The sequence below is a fragment of the Nyctibius grandis genome, chromosome 25, assembly GCF_013368605.1.
Source record: "Nyctibius grandis isolate bNycGra1 chromosome 25, bNycGra1.pri, whole genome shotgun sequence".
Taxonomy (NCBI): domain Eukaryota; kingdom Metazoa; phylum Chordata; class Aves; order Nyctibiiformes; family Nyctibiidae; genus Nyctibius; species Nyctibius grandis.
Window position 1 is genome coordinate 6,384,091 of NC_090682.1, and position 23,845 is coordinate 6,407,935.

The following is a 23,845-nucleotide window of genomic DNA, read 5'->3' on the forward strand; positions in this document are numbered from 1 at the left end:
AGGTGCGTTTGTGTTGCCCTATTTTTCCTCCCTCAAAATCCTCTTTGATGTCATGAAAAGAAAGACTGACTACCTGAGGGATCAGAGGAGCAGCCGGTTGCTGCGACATACTTTAACTCTCTTTGCTACTTTAAATAGGAAGTTTTATGTTTGGGGAATGTATGCTGTTTCTTACTAGGGATAACGTTTACCAGGGGGTGTGTTTTTCGTATCGATCTCTTGCAGCTTTGGTAAGCTTTGTGACTAAGGTAGGTGAGGACACTGCCTTCCACTGCACAGCATCCAGCCACGCGCTTTGGCAGCTCCCCTCCTTTTCCCACACTACATCCCACCACAGCCCTCCTTTCCCCGCGGCTCTCCAGCTCCGCTCCCCCCTTCCCTTGGAGGGAGCAGGACGCTGTTTTCCCCTACCCAGTGGCCTTACACCCACCATTCCAGGTACCCTGGAACTGTGGCTGGCGGCGGCTGCTGCGGTCCCAGCTCAGAGACTGCCCTGGGCAGTGATGCTCTGTCCTGCTGATGTCTGCTGGGCTATCAGCGTCCCGTGGCTGCTCGTGTGGTGTCCAACAACAGCCGCCGCCCCCAGCTTTCTCCGGGTGCCGTTTACGGCTCAGGCACCCACCAGCCTGTCTCAGCCCCGCGTTTGATGCGCTCACTTAGCACGTACCCTGTACTTCCATAGACTTAATCTCTTTAAGGCAAACGAAGCCCCAGATCATTGAAACCACAGAGCTGTTATGGTATTTAACCAGCACCAAATCACAACACCAGCCCGTTTGTTTAAAGAGTATCTTTATGGCTTTATAACTCCACTAGTAATGTACATTATCTGTTTGTATGTTTTCGTTATCAATCATGTGTGTCATAAATAAAGGAGCCCGTGGAGAGCAGTGACGGTGTTACAGAACTGCGGTGACCCGGGGGACGCGCGGTCCCACTGCGCCCTCGGCACCTCACAGCGGGGCGTGGAAAAGGACCGAAGAAGCAGCAAGTGGCTCCCCCAGAGCCCGGGGCCTGGGGGAGGCCGGGGGGCCGGTGCCCCGCTGTGGCCGGGCCGGACCCCCCCGCTGCCGGGGCCTGCGCGGCCGCCCCAGGTGCGAGGCCTCGCGTCGCCATGGCGGCGGGGGGGGGGGCGGCCATCTTGGGCTGCCCCGCCCTCACCTGCCTGCCCGCAGGTGCGCCGCCATGTTGCGGCCCTGAGCGCAGCCGGGATGCGGTGCGGCGAGGCGGCGGCGGCCGGCGGCGGCGGCGGCGGCTTCTTCCTCCTCCTCCTTCCGCGGGGGGTCCTGCTTCTGCTCGGTAACGGGGGCGCTCCGGGTGCGGGGCTTCCGCCTCCGGGGGCCGCCGCGGAGGCGGGGTGGGACGGGACCGGCCCGGTCCGGCTCGGCCTGGCTGGCGGTGGGGCTTGGCTGGGCGTCCCGCCTGGGAGCCGGGCTGGCCCCTGCAGCGAGGGTGTTCCGCGGGGAGGCGGTGGGCTCGGGGGCTCCGGCCAGGGCCGTTGCGGGGCGGGGGGCGGCCGCGGGCCGCGCCGGGCCCCGGCCGCGCTTTGCGGTGCCCGCGGCGGGCGGGCTGCGGGGAGCGCTGGCGAGGGCAGGAGCGGCGGCGGTGTGCCGGGGGTGAAGACAGGCCCTTCGGCAGGGCACGGCGGGCAGCCGGCAGCCTTCGGTTCCCCCCCGCCGCGGTCTGCCCGCTGCTCGCACCCGGGACGCGGGTGCCCTGCCGAGGACCGGCAAGCTGCGGTCGGGATTTCAGGGCTTGCGGTAGGTAGGAAAAGGAGTCACGAGCCCTGCATTTTGTATTGGTAGCTGTGGAACAGGCGTGCGGCGCCAGAAACTCGCATGGGAACTGGCAAATCTGAACAGAAGCCTGTGCCTGCTCCTTCTGAGCCTGCACAGCAGAGGAGTCAGCTGCGGCGATTAGAGCAGGACTGCACGCAGAGTATCAGCACGATAAATCTTCATAAGCCAGGAGCAGGAGCTTTGTGGAAGGGAGGATTTGAACGTGCTCCTGCTGAACGCTGGGCAGGCTGACCTCGTCCCTGCCTGCAGCATCATAGCAGGCGAATGAGGCAGGAGTTGCTGCACACACTGCGAACAAGAAGCACGAGTACTTGCTGCTGCAGGGTGACTCTTGAGCCGGTGCATGTGCAGTTCGCTGGCTGTATCACTTTGGGGCAAGACACCCAGAGCCAAAACTGCCTTGAAGGAGTGTAAAGCTGGTACTTTGCAACTCATCAGAGCACCAGCTGGTTTGGTTTCTCAGCTCTTTGTCTCCACATCTAAATATCTGTAGGCTCTTGGTGGTATTTTACAGATAAATACTTTATTTGGGGCTAGTTCCAATCCCACAGAGAACAGGTTAGGGAAGTTGTCTGCCTTTCTTTATGGGGGAGGTAGTCATTACTGTGCTTCAGTCTTTGCACTGTGGTTGACCTGCACGTGCATCGACACCTTTGGGACATCGTGACTGCCGCATCTCACAGATAACAAGAAACTAATCCTTGTATTCTGTGCTTCTTCCATCAGGTGTCTGCAATGCTCTTTCCCTGGAAATTAAAGCCAGTCCTAAAGTGAGGGCTTTTGTTGGCGAGCAAGTGTCACTGAAATGCTCCTTCAAAACCAGTTCTCCCATTACTGAGAGCCTGACGGTAGACTGGACATACCGGCCCCTCACAGGTGGTCAGATGGAGTCGGTAAGTGGAACAGGGAGTCTTTTTATAGCGGAGACTGACCAGGCCTCTGTGCATGCTGAAAAATTGATGTATTTTTTCTGTTTGCCTTGCTGGGGGTTCTTTCCTCTTGTTGCTGCGGTCTTTTCTCTCCCTGCAGAAGGGAGCAAGTTGGTCAGAATGGTGGTGGTGGCATCCAAGGCTGGTAGAGAAAAGCATTGGCCACCTGATGAAATGGGACTGACTCCGAATTATCAAACAGCAACTTGAAAAAGTCTCCTGTATAAGAAGGAGTCTTTTTGACTTCTTAATGTGTAGTCCTTTATGTTTACAATCCAAAAAGGAGTTTAGTTTGTTTTCTTAGATGAGTGTTTTATTTGTGCACTTACTGTCTTTTCCTCCTTTTAGATTTTTCATTATCAGTCTGTTCCATACCCAACAACGGTGGGAAGGTTCAAAGACAGGATATCCTGGCTTGGGGACGTTGCCAAGGGTGATGCTTCCATTGCTGTCCAAAGCCCAGCGATGAGTGACAATGGGACGTTCATCTGCAGCGTGAAGAATCCTCCAGACGTGTACCATAACATTCCCCAGACGATGCTGATAGTTACAGAGAGGGGTAAGCCTCCAGTTCAATGGCATGTCCTCATCCATGTGACACAGCTGCATTGCAGCTTTGTCAGCATCTTAGAAGTCTGAGCATCGTGTGTGAAATGGGTTCCCCACGTTAGAATTTCAGCCAGAGCTACCTTAGCCCTTTCTGAGCTAAATACATTGAGAACTGCTGAATTTAGTGGGGGCAGGAAGGGACAGAGGAAGCTGTGGTGATAGCAGAAATCAAGTGTGTATTTGTTCAGGAGTTCTGGTGTCCACGTATTGCAGCAGCAGAACAAGTTAAACATTTAGGAAATACTGGTCTAAGAATCACTGTCACATCGCGAACACTGGTTCTCAGTAATACTTCACTTCCTCATCTGCCCTGCCCAAACGTGCAGCTCAGGCATGCTGACAGAACTATGTCGTGACCTGCCTGCCTTTGTAGTTTTTGCACATGCAGCAGCCTCCTGTGTTGGATACGTGACAGGGGTCCTACAGATTCAGGGACAAGCTTTCAAATCTGCCAGCTCTGTGCTTTATACGAAAAGGCTCGCAACCTGTGTCCTGGGTGAACGTTTGTTACAGAGGCTTAAGCAAGCCGGCCTTTACTGCTGGTACAGCTGGGCTGCTCTTTGTCTTCCCTGCAGGCCTTCCCTTCCAGCTAACCTCCGCGGCACTGCTGTCCATTTTGGTATTTCTCCCTTCCATCGTTGTGGTCGTTCTGCTGTTGGTCAGGATGGCAAGAAAATTTGGAGTGCTGAAGGAGAAAAAAAAATCTGGCTGTAAGAAATCCTCCATCGAAGTGTCTGATGAGTAAGTTCTGGCTGCAGCCTAAAGCCTGTATTTCTACTTTGGTGTGTTGACCCAGGCCAAAGGACAGTTTGTCCCCCGTTTTTTGGTATATAGCTCTCAGTGTCTGTAGTGCAGTCACTGAAATCTACTTCTCCGTGAGAATAACTTAGCCAGCGGTCAGAATGCTTTGGAAAATCCCTCTGTTGGAGCATAAACTCTACATCCCCTTTTTGTGTCATTCGTGTGAGACCATGGAACTGAAGCAGTTCAGGGTTAGACAGTCTTTCACTTCTGTAATCAGATTTATTTTGGCCTAAATCAGCAAGATATTTTGCTTATGTGGGCTTTATGGGTTGCATTTTGGTATGAAGTATCCATAACAACAAAACGAACTGAATAATGGTAACTGTTTCCCCCATGATGACCTGAGCAGAGATACCAGGTGCTGAATGAACCTTGGAGACTGAAATCCCTTCTGAATGGGAGAGGATTCTGTTCTGGAAAGGCTCAGTAACATAGCACTGCAACTGCTGGAGCTGCACCTGCTTTTGCCATGAATTCAATGCTACAATTTCTTGCAGAATGGGTTTTTAATACAACTAGCAAGATTTGCCAGCCAAAAAGCAAGTCTTGTTGTATTCTTCACAGCACTTAAGTGAAATATCTGCCTTCAAAATAAGGGACCTGACATTCTTTAGTCCTTTTGGTTTTACTGTGCAGAGTCAAAGGCTTTTCATCACGATGAAAAGCTTTCAATTCAGTGTGGTAGAACCAGAATTCACAGTCCATAGGGGATACTAGTACGTGTGTTGGGGCAAAAGTCCAACCTAATCCTGTGCTTTTTCTGCAGGCCAGAACATGCAGAGACAAACTGCTGTGGGAAACTCAGAGACTGGTGTCTGAACTGTGTGGTAAGTGAAAGCTGGTGTTTTCATAAGTGGTTTTGTCACCTTTGGTGCTCAGAGGAGGTGTCAAGAGCAGCAGGTAGAGCTTGTCGTAACGCCTCTGGATGTCAAAGAAGTGTCCCAAATGGCTAGGCTTATGCTCCTTGGTGTTTGCCACGTGTGGCTATAGAGGCTGGGAACTGCTGGTCATACTGCATTACTGGTAGGGAAGTTGTCTTGAGATCCACCAAATTGTTTTTTTGTTTGACTATTGAAATCAAAGCTGACATTTTAAGATAAAATTCTGAATTTCAAGTGCTAGCTACTGTGCTGTGTAGTTTCTTTAAAGGCTCTGCAAAACTATTCTGGGGTTTGACAGTGCTACGATGGGGAACGGAGGCAGTGATGCCTCAATCCACTGTGTTTCTTGCCAAGATGGTAGTGTGCAGCCTTGTCTCTTTTTTGGAGATCTTCCTCCTTACACTGTTCTAGTCACAACATAATCTTGCTGAAGTCCTGTGGTTTGTTTCTGGCTGTTTGTTTGTTTTGTGAAGTGGTGGTTGTCCTCTAATTCTGCTTGTTCACTTGCTGCCCTGTTAATCAGATGTGTTGTGCTGGAACTACTGAATGATTTGCCACCTGCTGTACTTGTTCTGTAAAATGTGCCTCCGAGTTCTGTGTGCTGGCGTTAGCAGCCACAGCCGTAAGTGTGGCACGTCCCAGAGTAAGCTCACTAATATGCCTCATTCAAGAGTGTTTTCATTTTTTCCTGGTGTCCTACAGAGCAAGTTTACTTCAGACGCGCCTTGACGTCTGTTATAGAGTCAGGAAGTGTGTTAAGGAGGTTTTAAATATGTGTTGTTGATTCAGTATTCTAATGACATTTAATTCTAATTAAAAGGTACTAGATCCATGAGCCTTCACAGAGGTGTGTGCTGATGGTTTCTACACTTTATTAGATACAGAATGAAAAATGAGCAATTGTGCAAGTTACATATGGAATATTTACAATTCTACATAAGATACAGCAGTTACAATGCAGCAGTTTCAGGGAAAAAGAGTTTTGAGAGGCGCAGAAAGCAGAAGATGCTTCATGCAAAAGGGAGAGTTGCCATGGGAGATGGAAAGGCTGTTGCAAGCGACATGCCAGGGAGCAGGGAGGCACCATTGCTTTGCTGCAGGTGGAGAGATGCGAAAGGATGGGAGCCCAAATTCGGTGAGAGAAATGCTCTCAGACAGCTGGAGATTTTAAAAATGGAAAAATGTCTTCTCATCCTTTGAGGGAAGGCAAACTTGAACGCTGTAATCCTGCTGCTTTCATATTGAGTGTTTTGTCATCTGATACTGTGCTCTCTGATACCAAAATATTTAGCTCTGAGCATCCTGTCGCACTCACTTTAATGATTCTGCATTTTTGAGGCTTCTGTAATGTACTCTTTAATGCTTAATATGTTACCAAATAGTTGAAATTGCAAACCCAGTGAAAATCTGTTTGGACTTAGGACAGCTGGGAAGGTAGAGAGATTTCCCTTACAGAGCTGTTATGTTTGAGTTGCTTTCAAGTGGAGAGCTGCAGAGCTGGAACGTGGGGACGCCATCGAATGATTCCTGTGGTTAAAACAATAGATGATGGGGCTCTGGAAGTATGTGGTTGGTCGGAGCTGCAGGGCACCACCTTGTGCTGCTCCGAACCTTCTCTGTAGGGCCTGGTGGTGTTTGAAGATGGCTGTCTGCACTTTATGGCTCGTCTTTTGCTTGAGGTTTAGCTGCTGCTTCTCTTAAAACACCTTTCACGTGTCGGTTATACAGTGGCAAAGTACAGCAGACTCAAAGTGTTGTCAAACACATAACTTGGTTCATGTCTTCACACACAGTCTCAATTTCTCTTTCCGTACTCCTTGTTTAGGACACGGATGAGGAAGACCCATACTGATGAAAGGCCAAAGCTCTGGATAAAGAACAAAACCACAGCACTGAAAATCACGGTACAGGATAGGTGCAAAGGCTGCTGGATAACCAGTGCAGATTGAAGGACCTGCTGTAACCTTGGTAGACGGGAAGAATAATGCCGGTGGGATAACTCACTTTTATTTAAGCACAAAATAATGATTTTTGAAATCTTTCTAACTTATTGGGGGAAAAAAATCTCTTAACCTCACTTCTCCAGTGCCTACAGAAACCTCAGTGCCTACAGCTGCACAGCCTGTTTCCTACCAGCAGTCTGACAATGATTGATTCTTAGTTTACTTGCAGATTTGTTTCCTTTATTATTGGCGACATCCCTCCTTCCCTGCACCCTTGAAGTCGTGTTGCCCGAAGCACAGGCTACTCCAGAGGGACGTCAGCTCTCTGAGGTGATCATCACTGGGCATTGACAACGTTTTCTTCTCTTTTTTTTTTTGGAATGTATTTGCTAAGGACTTAAAATTGAGTTTGATTAAGTTGGTATGTGGCATCCTTTGTCTTGGAGCGAAGAGAACCTGCTGCTTTTTACTGTTTCTTGGTGTAATCTGCTGCTTAATCACAGGATCACCATTTTGTTCCTACTGTTTTCTGACTCTGTTTTTGAGTCGCCAGCTGCACAGTAGTGTTACTTTACATTGTTGAGTTTTATCTTTCCTTTTTTCATTATTTGTCCAACAGCTGCATTACTAGGTACCTCTCCTCCTCCTTGTAGAAATGAAGCACAATTCATATAAAACTGATTTTTTACAATCAGAAATGCAAATGGGGACTCTGTATCTGGGGAAACATAACCCCATCTACCTCAGCCATTTACTCAAGCGGTGTCCAAAAGAATGTTCTGTGTTCAGAAGAACAGTCACGTTCCTCCTCTCTTCTTCAGGTACCGTTTTAGGGAAGCAGCTAAACAGGCATCACTGGGTGGCAGGGAGCAGTGGAATTCCTGTCTGCTCAGTACCTGAACAGCTGCTGGTTCCTGCTTCCTCTCTGTCTGCGGCATTGGTCAATAGTCTCCTCCTACATATTTGTTATCAGTTTACTGTTGACTTTGATGTGCCATTGCCAATAAATTGCTTTGGTTCGTTCTGGGCTGTGGAGTTCTTTATTTGGCTAAATATGGCTAAATATAGTTGAACTCATAAAACTGCCGTCCCGAGTTGTTGCTTAGCTACAGAAATTGTCATATGATGATGGGTAGAGGTGTTTAGGGAACAGATTTAACTGGAAAGAGAACACGTACCGAGTCCCCCCTTTAGCAGCTCGGTGATGGCTGCCAAGTACAGGAATGTTGACGTTGCTGACTGCAGAGCAGGGTAGCTGTGGGTCTGTGTCTCCAGATGAGGACACACGTTTGTCTCCTGTCTGCTATAAAGTAATATTTAAAAAGCTTGTGCGTGCTGATGACACAATGTCTGTCCCAACCCAAACTTTCCTGAGAAAGGATGTTGGTGGGATATGCAGCCTAGAGGAAGTGGCTTTGGAGTTCCACTTTCAGCAGTAACATGTCACTCAAGTTCTTTGGGGAAATGAATGACTCTTGTCTTCTGCAAAACGTTGCCTTCAGCTGTGACCCCTCTGCAAACAGGGGGATGGATCCTGGGCAGATCTTTCTGGTACAAAGCTAAATTGCCATGTCAAGGCTAACAGCATTCTGGATTGTGAATGGTGTTGAGCATGAATAACACTTAACTTTCTCTTCCTTCGCTAGCTTTATGGAAGTTGCTTTGTGGACCATTAAAACCACTGATACTGGGGTAGAGAACAGTGATTGCTGTGGCACTCCAGAGGAAGAGAAAGGATGAAAATACACTTTCAAAGTGACTGGGGCAGGGGGGCTGGCTGCAAGCAGTCCATCTTGTATCTTGGATAACTTTCACAGCTGCCGACGCTGTGAAAAGCGTGTTGACAGTGGCCCTTTAGCCCATACGGTGCCTGCTAAGCTGTGGCCCCTGACAGTACCAGTCGTACTGCTCAGCAAAGTCACTCAGGGTCACTTGCTGCTGGTAGCCCATCAGGACAAGATCCAGTCTGCAGGAGTGGTGGCTCTGACCAGCTGTGAGCCCCAAAACCAAACCAGGAGGGAGCACGGGCAGCGAAAGGGTTGCTTGCCAAGGACCTCTCCGTTCTTGCCTTCTTGCATAACGATTGATCAGATCAATCTGCCGCGATGGAAGGACTGGGACTGAGCCACATCTTGTACCTGGGCAGTGTCGTCTCCTGATGAAGCTGCAGACCCATTGTCTGCTGTCAGGGAAAAGCATCTGTAATTCTCCTCACCTCTCCATAGCAGTCCCTTCTGCAGTCTGCTTTGTTAGTACCTCAATCTAGCTCTTAACTTCCTCCTGCGTGACCACCAAACTGAACCTGAAACAAGAGACTCGAAACCAAAGGCTGGTAAGTAAGACAGAAGTCTTGCACGTACAACCCCAGGACAATTTAGCAACTGCTTCTTTCAGATACTCCGATTTAGTCACGGAAGAACCCTTCGTGCAAGAGACAAGTTGACTGCCCCAGGCCACGCTGGGTGAGTATTTTTCACCGTAATATTTACTTTTTCTTTGTCTGTTTTTCCTGAAAAAAAGAACTAGGGAAACATAGAGGTGCTGAGGATTCAGATATCACCTGCAGAAGTAGGGAAATGTGAAGGCAGCAGGGTATCTATGTCTTTTTTTTTCCAATCTCTTTAATAAAGGCAATTATCCTGCAGCAGGATCTGGATGTGTCAGCACCGTAATACACATAACAGCCTGGGTGAGTGGGTGCTGTCTTCAGCTGGTGCACGCACAGCACCCGCTTGCTGGCGCGTGTCGCAGAGGGAGACCCTGCAAAAATGCGTTCCCAGGCAGGACCAGGATTTATTCTGAGAAACAGGGAAATAAGTCCGGGAAGGGTTTGATGGCAAATAAGGAGCAGAGCCGCAGTAGCTCAGCTACAGCGAACTTCTGACGTTCTGAGTGTGGATGTCCCGGTACACAGGCTGCGGTGTGCTCAGGACTTGTTTTTAAGCTGCCTCCTGTTTTGGGTCCTGCGTGGGGGTGGTCTTGGGAGGGTGCAGCTCTGCTCGAGTTCTGTGGCTTTTGGCAGGGCAGCTGGAAAGTAGGGTGCTGTGGCCTGTGTGCTGCACCAGCTAAGGGCTTTGGAGCTGAGCACGACTTCTGCTGTGTTTGTAGGTCATGCGTGCGCCAGTGCAGGTTGTACAGCAGCCTGGTCCGTGGCAGAGCTGCAAACAGCGGGGTCGAACCACACAGCTCCCCCTCCGCACCACCAGCCCCCTAAGGGGTCGTGTTTGCTGAAAGGCAGATCTGAGAGAATTCCAGAAGGCTCGCTGCCGCTTCTCAGGAGCTGGTTTGTGGAAAGGGGGGGCAGTGAAGGGTTCAGTTCAGCTGCTGGAGACTCGACCCCCAAACCACCGGAAAGAGGCATCACTTAGGGGAAAATGCAAAGGTGCTTCAGGCTGAGCCCTCCCCTCTGCTCGCTCTCTCTTCCTTTGCAGGGCGCAGAGCAGTCTCACAGCAGACGTCTCTGACATCTGTGCTGCACTGAGTTTCGGGCTCCCAGCTGGGGTAGTGGCTACCTGGAGAGGCTGAACATGCAGGCAGCACAGCCCGTGTCCCTCTCCAAAGGACTGAAGGAAGGCTTTTTCTGACCTTGGGGTTCAGTTCAGCTGCAAGTGGCCGCTGTCCTGCCCCAGGGGAAACTGATACGTGCGCCACTTCTGCTGTTCTTTTTAGAATCAGATGAAGGTGTTGCTGAGCCTGACGCTGGTGCTGACATGGCTGGGTAAGCTGTAAGTCATTCTGGTGGGTTTATTTACGTTACCTGCTTTCCCCCCGCCTTTGAAAGACCCACCGGTTCCCCTCCTGCGGTGAGCTCCCCGTGGGGGTTCGCAAGGGCACAGGGCTGGCAGCAGTCCGGGGGCTCCTGGGTACCAGGAACTCCTCTGTCTCTGGGTGCTCCATATTCCCTCCCTGCAGAGCTCACATATATATGGGCTTCAAATTGCAATGGCATCCCTGGATGGAGTCCTGTACTTATCCTGCCGGGCTCCAGGGCTTTGAAAGAAGTAGAACTGCTTTGCTAAGACTAAATACAGGGAAAGGTTTCCAAGGTATTGATTTTGGCTCTGCTTGAGGCAACTGGCTCCCTTAGTCTTCTCTGCTGGCAAATATTTGTCATTTTCAGCTCCCCAGCTGGCCAAGACCAAAGGAAACCTGTTTGGGAAGCTCTAGCACTTTGCATTTATTATTTACAGGGCATTAGACAAGTACTTGGTGCTTTGCCAGGGCCCAGCCCTCGGTGGCTTGCGGACAGGCTGGGCAGAGTGGCTGAGGCACCGGGAAAAGTCTCCCTGTCTGAGCAGCTCCCCGCTGAATCGGCTCACGGAGCTCCGGACAAGTGCCGGAGCCTCAGCGCTCGCCATGCTAGGTGCTGCCCGGGCAGACTCTGGACGTGCTGGCTTTCTCTTGACGAGCTCCAGGGGCATTTTCTGCCGGCCTTTTTCCGCTTCCCGCTGCGTCCTTCGTGGCTCGCCGTGTCGGCAGCTGCTCGTGCTGGTTGTGTCAGCTCTGTGCTCTTTGATGTTCCTCTGCTTTGGGGATTTTTTCCGACTGTCCCGCTTCTCTAGAAGCCCTAAGCAGTAGTTATGTGGCCAGACAAGTCCAAGCGCAGGTCAGGAGCCTGTGAGCAAGGGGTAAGGAAGCCAAATGGGCAGGTTGTGAGAGAGGAACTGAACTTGGCGTGAGGCGGTCGAATTGCCCCTGGCCAGGAGCAGATGAGAGCGGCGCTGGCTCTCCCAGCCCGTGACTCACGGGAACAGCCCTGCGGGAGCCGCAGCCCTGGGCTCGCAGAGGGCTGGGGTTGTGCTTCCCCACTTCCCTTCCGCGTGGCGCGTTGGGTGAGCGCGGCAGCCCTCGGTCTGGCGGCGGGGAGGATGTGCTGCCCCGTGTCCCAGGCACGCCAGAAGCGGGGCGCGGGGAGCAGGGCCTCGCCGTTGCGCTCTGGACTGGTCAGTGCCGTTAGCCCCGGGCTTATCTGGAGAGGAGACGTCTATGGGGACAGGCCGGCTGCATCGGGCCGTCCTCCCTCGGCTCATCCTGCTGTCCTTGTCCCTGGCAGAGCGGTGCAGCGGGTCAGCTGGCTGGGTGTTCATGGAGCCTCAGCTTCGGGCCAGCACCGGGGACTCTGTCCTGCTGCAGTGCCTCTTCCTAGACCCGGCGGCCACGAGCTGGACGATGGCCAAAGTGGACTGGCTGCGCGTGGCAGGGGCCGGCACGCAGAAGGTGGGTCGGAGCAGGGGGTGGGCAGCGGGGGCAGGTGGCAGGGGAGGACGGCGAGGCAGCCTCGCTGCTCTGGGAGGCTGCGGGGAAGGCCATGAGAGGAGGAAGGTTCTCCTGCGTGGCGGCGGGGCACCTCCACCACTGCCCGTGGCTCCGCAGCACTGGGTGCTGCGTCCTGGGGCTTTCCAGGTGAGCGTGGGGGTGCGCTGGGCTCTTGTGCGTGGGGAGAGCTCCGTGGGGAGAGGGACAGAGCACAGACCTGAGGGCTCCTGAGCAGGGAAGGCATAAGGGCAGTGTCCTTCACTGGGCTCCTTTCACCCGATGCTGTCTGTGCCCTGGCAGGAGGAGATGGTGTTTTATTACTACAGCAACCGTAGCATCCCCGTGGGCCGTTTCCGGGGCCGGGCGCGGTGGCAAGGGGACATCTCCCGCTGGGACGGCTCCATCCAGCTGCAGGACGTACAGGTGAACGACAGCGGCACGTACGTGTGTGAGATCCGGCTGCTCCAGCGCAGCAGCATCTTCAAGAACCACACGGTGCTGCACATCAGCCCCGTGGGACAGAGAGGTACGTGCCCTCTGGCTGCTCCCCTCTCCCATTGCCCCGTTCGGCCCCACGCAGAGGGGCTGCAGGGGCTCCGGGAGGCTCGCAGACCTGCCACCACGGTTCTTGGGCGGTAGGGCCGGGGTCCCTGCGTGTACCATCCCCTGCCTTGGTGTCTCCCAGCAGGACGAGGAGCAGCCAGCGCCCAGGACTCTGCGGCCCCGGGAGACGCGAGGTTTTGGGCTGTGGCCGTGGGCTGTGGCTGTGTGGCCGTCGTGCTGGCTTTCCTGGCCGGACTCAGCCTGAGGAAGAGGTACCGACGCTAGCTGTGGGTTTGTGGGGCTGAGCAGAGCGCTGCCTGCAGCCCTCCTGCGCTGTTCTCCCGGCCAGGCGACAGCCTGACCTGCCCTGAGCTGGGGGAGCCGCAGGGGGTTCATCCCCGGGGAATGGCAGTGGGGTGCAGGCTCCTGCTGCCCTCTAGTGCCACGCTGCCCTGGCCGGTCCCCCCTTTGCTCCCAAACCTCCTGGGCCCCAGCATGGCAGCCGCAGGGATGGCCTGGCCCAGGCACATGCAAAGGGATCCCAGGGTCCCCGGAGAGGGAGGGCAGGGACAGGAGGAGGAGGTGATGCTTCTCGCCCGAGATGACGCTGCCATTGCCTTCCCTCAAGGTCTGCAGCCACCACGGCCCTGGAGAGGACTGGAAGTGGCGGCAGCAAGAGCAAAGCAGAGGTGAGAGCTGAGGGTGAGCTGAGCGGAGGGGAGCGTGTGCCTGCGCTGCCCTGGGACACGGCCACGACCCGCGGGGACCGGCGAGGGGGAGGAGAGGTGGAGAAGGGGAGGGATGGGGCGCGCAGGGCTGGCGCCGAGCACCCACGCCTGTGCGCATACCGGGCCGTGCCCTCGCGTGGGCTGTGCCGTGCACAAGGCTCCTCGCTGTGCCGCAGCTGTGTGCGTGGGCGGGGGCTGGAAGGAGCCCCAGGCCCCGCCGTTCTGTTTGGCTCAGGGTTAAGAGGAGGCGCTGGTGGAGCAAATGCTCCCGCAGCAGCCGGGCGCCCGGGAGCCGAGGGGCTTGGTGGGGTGACGTGGGGTCCTGGGCCACAGCCTCCCCCTCAGGCTGAAGCCAGGGTCATCCTCACGGAAGATGGTTGCTGTCTCCTCACTGGTCAAGGCTGTGTGTCCTCAGGACGCAGCAGGATCACTGACATGGAGTGTATGGGGCTGGGGAGGCTGAGGGCGGGGATCCCACCCTGGCCAAGCCTGAGGTGCTGTTGGCTGCCCAGCCATGGCCGTGGCTCTCGGTGCCAGTCCTATGGCTGGGGTAGGAAGGCCCTCATGTATTTGGGGACTGCTCCGTGACAAGTGTCCTGATCTGCCTCTCGCAGGAAGCGCTGTACTCCTCCATCCCTGGAGCCGAGGGACCCAAGGCTGAACAGGACGCGGGGAAGAAGAGGAGAGCCGAGGAGACCTACATAACCATGGTGAGGAGGCGAGCAGCCGCCCGAGCTGGGGCAGGGAGGGCAGGGCAGCTGTAGGGCTGCTGTGACCCCCTGCATCAGCAGCCCCCCGGGGACAGCCAGGGCCGGACCCCTCGCTCCCCACACCGGACAGCAGCACCCCTTGCCTCCTGGCCACCCCAAAGGGCCCTGATACTCATGGCGAGACTCACGCCCTGTCCCTTGCTCCTTGCAGCATCCCTCTCCCTTCCGGGAGAACGGCGTCTACGTGGAGCTGGCCAGGAGGGTGATCCCGGCGGAATGGATGGGAGAGGGGAGACAGGGTGAGGGTCAAAGCGAGGAACCCTGCAGCAGACCCGAGGTGGCACTTCCCTGGGCTCCAGGGGGGGACAAACAGCTGTGTGGGGGGGTGTAAGCCCCTCAGCCAGCACGGGCGTGCGAGAGAGCTTTGCTCCGTCGGGCAGGGCAGCGTCCTGCTGCTGCCAGCCCTTCCCCGAGGAGCTGGTGCCGCTTCACCGCGTGCTCCGTCCCAGAGCCACTGCTGGGGCACGTCCAGCCCGGCTGCCTGCTGGGGACCAGGGGCGACGGGTCTCTCTGGCTCTTGTCTCCTGGTCTCTGGAGGGAGGCACAGCGGGCACAGCCTCCGCCTCTAGCTTTGGCCCTGGTCCGTGCAGCTCCGGGTCCTGAGATAAGGGTCTCCAAGGGGAGCCTGGCAGGGGGAGATGCAGATGTGGCAATGATATCTTCTGAGGATAATAAACTCAGGGAGTCTTCCCTGTTCCTGGCTTCCTTTTACCTCCTGCTTAAGCGTGTGATGTCCAAGCATGCCCCAAACTGGCCTGGGAGCCCCTGCACCCACGTGTGGCCCCGCACGTGGCACCCGCGCCTGCCCCACTGCTCCGGGGAGCAGTGAAGCCCAACGGGCCGCCAAGGGGGTCCCTTTGCAGCAGGAAGGGGTTCGCTGGGGCTGTGTGAGCCTCGCAGCTGCCCTGGCTCTGCAGGGGCCGGCGGGCAGCGGGGTACCCCACGTGCGTCTCTGCACCAGCCGCTCGCTCCTGCACCCGGGGCTCGCTGCCCTGGCCGGGGGAGCCCGGCAGCCCCACGGGGCAGCGTCCCTGGCTCCGCTCCGCGCTATCTATAGCTGTGTGACACCCGCAGGTGCAGGGGGGAGCCCGGGGACCCCGTCCCGGCCAGCTCGGGGACACTGCGGGCACGCTGCGCTCCCTGGGTTCACGTTGACACCCTCCTCGCTTTTCCTGCACGAAGCCAAGTAACGGGATTACGGCAGGAACCAGCAACCAGAGCTGGTTTGGGGTGTCGAGGGGGTCACGTGTGATCTCCGCTGCCTTTGTGGGGTCGTGGGACGCGTCGCAGCAGAGCGGAGGGGGCTGTGCCTGCCCAGCGGGGGTGGGAAGCTGTGCTGTGTGTGCAGTGTGTTTGCTGGGAGGGTTTGCTGTGTTCGCCCTGGTGCTTCTCTGCTGCCTTCTCTCCTGGCTGCCCCGTTTCCTCTCCCAAAGCTGGTCAGATAGTGGAGCACCTCTGCGTCCCTCCTGCCTCCCCATTGCCCCATCCCTTCCTCCCCAGGGCTCTGGTGCCCAGGAACTGAGAGGTGCTCTGGCTCTGGGGCACCCCTCGCGCTCCTCCTCACTGATGCTGCACTAGAACCAGGTGGCTGAGCAGGTGCTGTCACTGGCTTTCTGGTCTCCGTGAGGTCACATGCTGTCTCCTTCCTGCACCCATCTCCGCAGCCTGAATCCAGGCTTGGGGTCCACGACCTAATGGCTCCTTCACCGACGGTGCGAAGGGGACCAAAGACATTCTGCAGCCCTGGTTCTGCTGGGCAGAGCCTTCCCATCTCAAGGGCTGCCTCCGCCTGGGCACGCTGCTGTGCAGGCTGCTTCCCTGGGACCCTCTGCTCTTCCCAGGCTACATCAGTCCCTCTGCTCTCTGCCTGGCTTCAGGAGGGCATTTCTGGGGTTCCTGGGCTCCGCGGGGCTCTCGAGATGGAGAACTGCTGCTGTGAATGGGGCAAGCAGGGCAGAGGTGGCACATCTGCACGGCCCCACTGAAGTCAGGGGGCTGCAGGGGCCCATGGGAGCCGCTTGCTCCCATAGCAAGTTTTCCCGGCCAGAGGGAATCCTGGCATAAACCTGCTCCTGGGCTGCCCGGGGCTCTGGGACGCAGCCCCCGGCCGGAGCACGGAGCGGGAGCGCCGGGAGCGTTCGCCTCCTGTTCAGGGGAAAATTTTTGTGCCCTCCCGCTTCCCCTGCTGCAATCCACCAACCACAGCATTTACGGGCTGGGGCTCCAGCGCGGCTCCAGCCATATTGCGCCGGGAGAGGAGCCGTTACCGTTACCCGGCTCCGATGGTGTAGGCACCGGCCCCTAACCCGGCCCCCCGAAAAAAACAAACCCCCACCACCAAACACCTGCACCACGTCCTCTCCACACCCAAAAGTCCTTCAAAAATGAGCCTGGACGCTTGGCTCCCGCAGCCCACCTTGCTCCTCGCTGGCCTCAGCTTGCTCCTCTCGCTGGGTAAGTGCCGCCTGGACCCTTTGCATGCTCACGGCTGCCAGGGCAGAGCCCCAGGCTGGGCAGAAACAGCCTCTCTGGCCAGGAGCCCCCTCCCCACACTGCAGCCCCGAGAGGCCCCCCTGTGCCTGGGGAAGCAGCGAGGCGGCGAGAGATGCTGTGCCGCAGGGACGGGGACGGAGGTGGTCCTGCGGCAACCCCCCGGCCAGGGCGCCCTGCTTTGGGGCAGGGGGGTGCGCTGCAACGGCATCTTCTCTTTAAAAGCCTTGCCCCCTGCTTGCTGGAGGTGCTGGCTGAGCGCAAGGCTGTCTGCATGGGGCAGTGCTGGCTTTGCCTCGCTGCGGGGCTGCGGGTGGCTGGCGAGAGTCCTTTGGCGTGTGGCTGGCTGCCGGGGCAGGGCTGGGGGGGACCGTGGGCTCGGCGTTTGTGCCCTGCCCCGGAGCCAGCAGCGTGTGTCAGCAGGTTTGGGTCTGTATTGATTGGTAACGGGAACGCATCACCCCTTTGAAGGGCTGTTCACGCTGTCCGGGAGCTGCTGGTGGGTGCCTTTGCCTTGGGAGAGCGGCCAGGAACGGAGGATGAGGGGCCAGCAAGGGCTGCCTGAGAGGCCGCGTGTGATTTCACCTCCCGAGCCCCGGGGGTAGCGTGACAGAGCGTGCGGGAGCGTGCGCAGCACCGAGGGATGCAGCCTGCGCCGCTGGTCCCAGGGCTTTCAGGGGTTTCTTTCCCCATCTCTGTCATCCCCCGGTGCTGGGTGCCCAGGTACTGGCAGAGTCTGGACCCACACACACAGGTGCTCCCAGGGCACGTGCCCGTCGCTGGCTGCCTGCGAGGACCCTCTGGCTGCGGTGTGGTCCTGCCATACCAGGTGGCAGGGTGAAGCGAGGGACAGCCAGGCTGGGTCACCAGCTCAGGCCTGGACACTTCATTCCTTGGGTGCTGCGGCTCATCCCCGTGCGCCAGCTCTCCCCATCCCCGCGCCTGCCAGCACCCTGCGGGGAGCCCTCCCTGCGCTGGGCTGGAGGGTGCTCACCGGGGCCGAGCAGGGAGCCATCCCCAGGGGCTTGGCCACATCTGGGGGGCACCCCTCTGCCCCCAGATGCTGCTGGCTCACCCCTCGCAGCCATACCCACGCCTTGGAAAGGGCTCTTCTCCCCGGCTGCGGAGCCTGGCCCCCCTCCTGCCCTGCCTGCAGACGGAGCAGCCTGCACGTGCCCCCAGCTCAGCCGCAGGGCTGGAGGCAGGAGCACCTCAGGAAGAGGATTTGAGAGCAAAGAGCAGCAGCCAGAGGGGAGAGGTGAGGTGACGGGCAGAGCCCCTGCTGCCAGCGTCCCCGTCCCTGCCCGTGGGGTGCCGCAGCCCCCCTTTACAGCCTCGCCCCCGCAGGGCTCTCTGTCCCCGTGCTTCTCGGGGCTCAGCCTCAGAGCTGGCAGGCCGATGGCTGCCCCGGAGCCTGCCTCGGTGTGCGCACCCTCCCCTCGGCAGGCGGGGGAGAAGGTGCTGGATGCAGGCGCTGGGCTTTGGGGGCAGCCAGCAGGCTGGGGGAGCCGCGGAAAAAGAGTGGAAGAGGGAGCAGGGCACAGACACCCCGTCACTGCCCGTGCCCCAGGTGAGCCCTCCTGCCCTGCGAGCTGCACCGGGTACTGCCCCGTTTCTCTGCCACAGCAAGGCCAGAGCGCAGGGACCGTCCTTGTCCCCCCAGGCGCGACTGAGGTCTTGACTCTGTCAGTCCCAGCTTGGAGGATCCTCGCGTGAGGATGCGCGGTGCATCCTGCCGGGAAGGAAATCTGCTGAGCGCAGCCATACATCTCCCTGCGGCTGTGGCGCCGAGCCCTGCGCGCTGACACTGCAGCCAGCCCTGTGCACAGCGGGACCGGCTGTGCGGCACGAACGCCGTGCTGCCGTGGCGAGGAGCGGGGCTCGCCTGGCGCCAGCAGGATCCAGCGCCGGGCGCAGTCAGGCTTGGCACGGCGGAGGGGGTTCATCAGCCCTTGCAGAGCAGGGCCAAGGGATGGTGCCAGGGCTGGGGCTGCTCCCCCCTTGTCCCCAGTCACTTCTGCGCAGGGAAGCCCTGGTCCTGCCTGGCTGCAGCGTGGTCTGTGTGTGGATGTGCCTGAAGGGCGATCCCAGGGTGAGCCCTGTGCAGCCCGCCGGCGTGCGGGGAGGGACGGGGAGGGCACCCCAGCCAGCAGCGTGCCTGCTCGTGCCCCGTTCCCAACTCACCCGCGTCTCTGCTCTTCTCTCTGTGTTTGTGGCAGCGCCCGCGGGACTGGGCATGGAGGTCATGGCTCCCCCCATCATCAACGCCTTGAATGGCTCCTCCGTGAAGCTCTCCTGCACCTTCAACTCCTGCTACAAGGTGGAGAACAAGCAGTTCTCCCTCAACTGGACGTACCAGGAGTGCAGGAACTGCTCTGAGGAGCTGGTGAGTCTCGCTGGGGCTGGGGGTATGCTGAGAGGTCCTGGGACCAGCTTGAAGTAGTCATGTGTGTTCCTCGGGGTCCCGAGCCTTCTCCTTCCGTGTGCTCCTACCATCCAGCCCTCCTCTGCCACGGGGAAATTAGGGACCGGCGGGCAGAGCTGAGCGGGGACGGTGCTGCTCGTGGAGCGAGCGTGCAGCGTGGGCGCGCGCCCGGGGCGGGACGTGCCGGGGAGGGGGGTGCCTGGCCGGGGAAGGCGAGCGCACGGGGTGCCAAACGCTGTCTCATCTCCTCTCGCCCGCGGGCCGCCCAGTTCCTGCAGTTCCGGATGAAGATCATGAACAAGCAGCTGGACCGCTTCGGGAACCGGGTGGAGTTCACCGGGAACCCCACCAAGTACGACGTGTCCTTCACCCTCAAGAACGTGCAGCTGGAGGACGAGGGCACCTACAACTGCTACGTGCTGAACCCCCCGGACCGGCACCGGGGCCACGCCAGCATCAGCCTGAAGGTGCTCACCCAAGGTAAGGGGCAGAGCGGTCCCCTCTGCTGCCAGGCACCCGTGGGTGCTAGGCTGGCTCTCTGCTCTGCCTCACCCCGTGGTGGGAGCGAGCCCGGCCCGTTCCCCGCTGGCCGCGTGCCCTAAGCCTGTGCCCTGCCTCCCCAGAGCCCCCGAAGCACGACTCGACGGTGGCCGTCATTGTGGGCGCCTCTGTGGGTGGCTTCTTGGCCGTGGTGATCCTGGTGCTGATGGTGGTGAAGTGCGTGCGCCGGAAAAAGCAGCAGAGGCTCAACACGGACGACCAGAAGACGGAGGAGGAAGGGAAGACGGACGGCGAAGGCAACCCCGACGAGGGCACCAAGTAACGCCGCCCTGCCCGCCCCTCCCTCTGCACCCCTGTACAGCGTGACCCCCTCGGTGTGCTTCCCAGAGCAAGGGTTTCTGTCTCCCTAGAGCATCCCCCCTTCCATGTAAATACCCCAGCCAGCCTGGAGCAGGGCGCGGAGAGAAGGTCCCCGGCGCGTGGCCGCGGCGGGCAGGGCTGGGGAGGGGGGCTGAAGCCATCGCGGCTGCCCCTGAGGCTCAGCTGGCACCGGCGTGTCTCGCCGGGCACCTCGGAGTGCCAGAGCAGTGCCTGGGCCACGGGGAGGTGCTGGGACAGGGGCAAAGAGAGTGGTCCCCACACCCGGAGGGGCTGGGGGTGCCAGGAGGGGCAGAGGGGGGCCGGGCAGCCCCGTGCCCAGATGTCTGCGCCCTGTCCCTGTATACAGAGCGAGCAGAGGCCAGCAGCCGTGTGCCCTCGGGGCCACGACTCACCCCCAAGGGGCTCCTGCTGTGCCCGGGGCACGGGCACTGGTGTACCCATCCCCGAGGGATCCCCGAGGGCTGCCCCTCTCCTCCTCGCAAGTCCTGTGTGCCCGTGCTGAGGGTGCTGTGACAAGCAGCTCACGCTCCTCGGGGACGGTCCCGGTGCCCTCAGCAGCCGATGGCCGTTAGCCCGTGCGCTGTCCCCGAGCTCTGCCGGGTTTGGAGCCGCTAATGGCTCCTGGTGGGTAATGGACGTACCCTTCTGCCTCTCAGGCTATTTTTGGGCCTGGGCATCTCAGCCAAAGGTGCCGGGCTGACTTTTCTGTGCTTGTTTCCTTCCTGGGGAGTGTAATTTTACTGGGAGATGTTCTGCTGCTGTGCCAAACTGAGGTGGTGGGGTGCGGCTGCTGGGGATGAGGAGCTGCTGGGAGGAAGAGGAGCTTTGGGCACTTGCTGGGGAGGACTGGGCACAGCCGCGGGCCCAGAGGCAGGACGGCTCTGGAAGCCCTGAGCAACCCTGTGATGCTGAAACTGCCTCCCCCAGCCTCCCTGCAGAGCACTGCCCGATCCGTAACTGCCACGGCCACGCACTGCCAGCTCGCCCAGCCCCTGGCCCCGGCTGCCGCCTGCCTCAGCCTGGCCGTGGCCCAGCACCTGCCCTGCTTGCGGCAGCTCCTCCGTGCACCCCGGGAGCTGCCCTGCGTGCTCTGGCACGGGGATGTCAGGCCCCGGGGACGGAGGGGCTCCCTGCTCTGCCCCCAGCGCTTTCTGCCCTCCTCACCCCTCGGCCTCGCTGGGCTCCACACCACTCCCCGTCCGCAGCAGGAACGCGCCGTGTCTCGCTGCGTGGCTCCCCCCTCTCCTGCGGGCTCTCCTGCCTGGGGAGGGCTGGGCTGGGGCTGCCTGCCCCCGTGCACCCCCTGCCCGAGGGCTCCCCCCGTGCGGTGCCAGTGGGGAGCCGGCTGCCGGGCTGGTTCCCCGGGGCTGCTCGAAGCTGGGCTGTGAGCGGCTCCGCGCGGGACCGAGCTGGCAACTTCGTGGCCAGAGGCCTCTGACTGATGCCCGTGGCCAGCCTTGCGTCTGCCTTTCATTTCTTTTGTGCACTATCCTTGGGTTGCAACTTGCCAATGCATCTGTCTGTACATAGCTGTACACAACGGAGAGAATCTCTAAAATATATCTGCGTACACACACGGGAGGTGCCGTTACGGGTCCCGACTGCGGTCTTGGGTTTGCGCCTTCTGAGGGGTTTCTCTTGCCAAGCGCTGCTGAGCGCGGGATGTTTTTATTGCTCTTTGTCCAGTCCAACAGACAAAAGAACAACAAAACGCAAACTCTGCGCTCGATGCTGTCCCACCTCGCAATCCAGCAGCGCCGCGTGGCACAGCTGGGGCACAGCTAATAGGCACATCCATCAATTCACCCACCGCGGGGACACGGGGGTGCGGGGAGCTCTGGCAGCCACCTCAGTCGTGCCTCTCCCAGCTGCCCTCCGACCGGGGCCGCCGACTGCCTGCGCACCCCAAGTCCGCACACGAGCATGGGCTGGCCCTGACGCACCCGCAGAGACCGCCTCCTGCCTGGGCTCACGCTGCCAGCCCGCCCTGCCGGCCCCATCCCCAGCCACCCGGTCGGCTCCTGCCGGGGAAGAGCCTGGCAGGCTCTGTGGGGTCACGGGGGAGACCCCCACGGGACACGACGAGGGGGAGTTTTCATTGCCGCGAGGGACCGAAGGCAGCGACTGCAACCCCCCCAGCGCTGGGGCTTCCCAGACCCTCCAGAACCGGGGACAGTCGCTTTTACAGACCACATCATAAATTTCCTTGGAGCAGGTGAGCTTAGAGGTGCTGAAGAGCAAGAGAGCAGCTGGGGAGATGGCGGGGGCCTTCCCTGTGCTGCGGAGAGCTCTGCTCAGGGCCGTGCAGAGAGCCACGGGGCTGCTGGGGTGCCCGGGGGGGAGCCCAGAGCCACTGTCCCCATCCTGCTGCCTGCAGCCTGGCCGCCCTGCTCGTGGGGCTGGGGAGTAACAAGGGGGGACCTGGCAAAGGGGACAGCCTGGGCAGCGAACTCCGGGGGGCTGGGGGGGTGTTAGGGCAGCACTGGAGAGCCGGGGGGTCTGGCAGAGGTGGCCTCATGCTGGGCTGGGTCGGGAAGAAACTTTCTCCTGGGACACAGGACGCCTTAGTGCTTCTTGCAGGTGCCTCTGCAGTGGCTGCCCAGGGACACTGCTCCGCTTGCCCTGCTCCTGTTAAAGGGCCTGTGACAGGGGCCGAGGGACGTGCCCACCCCGGAGGGCACCCAGCTCTGCCAGCGGGTGCCAAGGAGGCAGCGGGCAGGACGGCTCTGTGCGGGGAGAGGGGAAAGCATTGCTCGGAGGGAGAGCAGCACGCAAGGGAGGGCTGGGGATGACAAAGGCAGCCGAGCACTCACCCGCAGTCCGTGTGCCCGGGACCTCTCGCTCAGCTCCCAGCCAGGACAGTCCTGCAGAGCGTCCGATCCCTGCGGGTGCCTCCTGCCAGCGCCGGGCTGCCAGCCTGCCTCGGCTTTTAAAGGTCACGGCCAGAGGACCTTGCAGTAAATATCAGGTGCTGATGGGAAGCTCTGTTCCAGCGTCGCCACCTCCTCCATCGGCAGGAGGGCTCTGCCTGCCCCTGCTCCGGGAGCCCGGTGTCCCCTGGCCCGGGGAGCTGTGGCAGTGGGGCCGGGGTGTCCCGGCAGGATGCTCCAGGGCAGCCGGGGCCAGCGCAGCGCCTGCTGCATTGAGCTGGGAGGCTGCAACCCAACTGCTCTGCTCAGCCCTACCCCGCTGGGTACCCACGTGGAGGGACGCAGGAGCCCTCCTCGGAGAGCAGCCTGGCATTTTAACCCTCCCAGCTCCGTTAGTGCAAGGTGAGAGGCAGAGAGGGGTACACAGGGGCCTGGCAGCCGCTGCGACCCCCCCGGCAGGCTGTGAGCCAGCTGGCAGGACCCTGAGCCCTTCTTCCTGTCCCCTCGGGGAGGTGACAGTGTCTGAGCAGGGGGTGCTCGCCTTCCCTGAAACCAGACACGGCAGCCTTGTGCTGGACTCAGCAAAACAAGGTTCCGCTGAGCCGCAGTATCCCCAGCTCCCACGCCGGACATCTCAGCATCGTGCCAAAATCCCGGGGCCAGCTGCTGCGAGTGCCCTTCCCTGCCACGGCACACGGTGCTCAGCGAGGCTGTGCTGTGGGCGAGCAGAGCCTTCCCCAGGCCCACGGCAGCGGCAGATGTCTCAGGAGATCAGTCGGCCGAGGAGACCAGCCAGAGCTGCCAAGTGTGACAGCTCCATCAGGCTTCTGTGACAGGCAGCGTCCCGCTCCGAGCTGTGGGGCCAGGAGGGCATGGCTGGCCCCGGGCACACAGCGGGAGCAGGCAGCATGGCTCC

General features: G+C 59.1%; 4 protein-coding genes across 4 annotated transcripts in view; 3 read left to right on the forward strand and 1 right to left on the reverse strand.

Annotated features, from left to right (window-relative positions):
* The window catches only part of CD3E (CD3 epsilon subunit of T-cell receptor complex), a 33,499-nt gene extending 10,431 nt beyond the window's left edge, over nucleotides 1-23,068 (reverse strand). Inside the window, exon 1 of the mRNA XM_068418108.1 lies at nucleotides 22,873-23,068. The gene's annotated coding sequence lies outside the window, so the exon portion shown is untranslated. The remainder of the gene's footprint in view (nucleotides 1-22,872) is intronic.
* On the forward strand, nucleotides 1,115-7,241 carry MPZL3 (myelin protein zero like 3). The gene is given in 7 exon segments (XM_068418150.1): nucleotides 1,115-1,207; nucleotides 1,209-1,299; nucleotides 2,526-2,692; nucleotides 3,077-3,287; nucleotides 3,913-4,078; nucleotides 4,908-4,968; nucleotides 6,848-7,241. Coding segments are annotated over 7 exon segments (816 nt in total). The 3' UTR covers nucleotides 6,875-7,241.
* LOC137673362 (myelin protein zero-like protein 2) lies at nucleotides 11,852-14,922 on the forward strand. Its single transcript, XM_068418106.1, has 6 exons — nucleotides 11,852-12,182; nucleotides 12,522-12,747; nucleotides 12,910-13,036; nucleotides 13,393-13,453; nucleotides 14,107-14,202; nucleotides 14,414-14,922. The coding sequence occupies exons 1-6, from the start codon at nucleotides 11,952-11,954 to the stop codon at nucleotides 14,591-14,593; spliced, it is 921 nt and encodes a 306-aa protein (XP_068274207.1). The 5' UTR covers nucleotides 11,852-11,951; the 3' UTR covers nucleotides 14,594-14,922.
* Nucleotides 16,457-21,636, forward strand: SCN2B (sodium voltage-gated channel beta subunit 2). Its single transcript, XM_068418107.1, has 4 exons — nucleotides 16,457-16,716; nucleotides 18,972-19,138; nucleotides 19,447-19,657; nucleotides 19,801-21,636. Exons 1-4 carry the CDS (start codon nucleotides 16,647-16,649, stop codon nucleotides 19,998-20,000), a joined length of 648 nt encoding a protein of 215 aa, XP_068274208.1. The 5' UTR covers nucleotides 16,457-16,646; the 3' UTR covers nucleotides 20,001-21,636.
* Nucleotides 23,069-23,845: the final 777 nt, after the last annotated feature.

Excerpts from the sequence above, each read along its gene's own strand:
- LOC137673362 (XM_068418106.1), top strand. The coding sequence starts at position 11,952 with ATGGGGACAGGCCGGCTGCATCGGGCCGTCCTCCCTCGGCTCATCCTG. Across the intron at positions 13,037-13,392 it reads GGACTCAGCCTGAGGAAGAG|GTCTGCAGCCACCACGGCCC; the intron begins GTACCGACGCTA and ends CCTTCCCTCAAG. Across the intron at positions 14,203-14,413 it reads AGGAGACCTACATAACCATG|CATCCCTCTCCCTTCCGGGA; the intron begins GTGAGGAGGCGA and ends TGCTCCTTGCAG.
- SCN2B (XM_068418107.1), top strand. The coding sequence starts at position 16,647 with ATGAGCCTGGACGCTTGGCTCCCGCAGCCCACCTTGCTCCTCGCTGGC. Across the intron at positions 16,717-18,971 it reads CAGCTTGCTCCTCTCGCTGG|CGCCCGCGGGACTGGGCATG; the intron begins GTAAGTGCCGCC and ends TGTTTGTGGCAG. Across the intron at positions 19,139-19,446 it reads GGAACTGCTCTGAGGAGCTG|TTCCTGCAGTTCCGGATGAA; the intron begins GTGAGTCTCGCT and ends CGGGCCGCCCAG.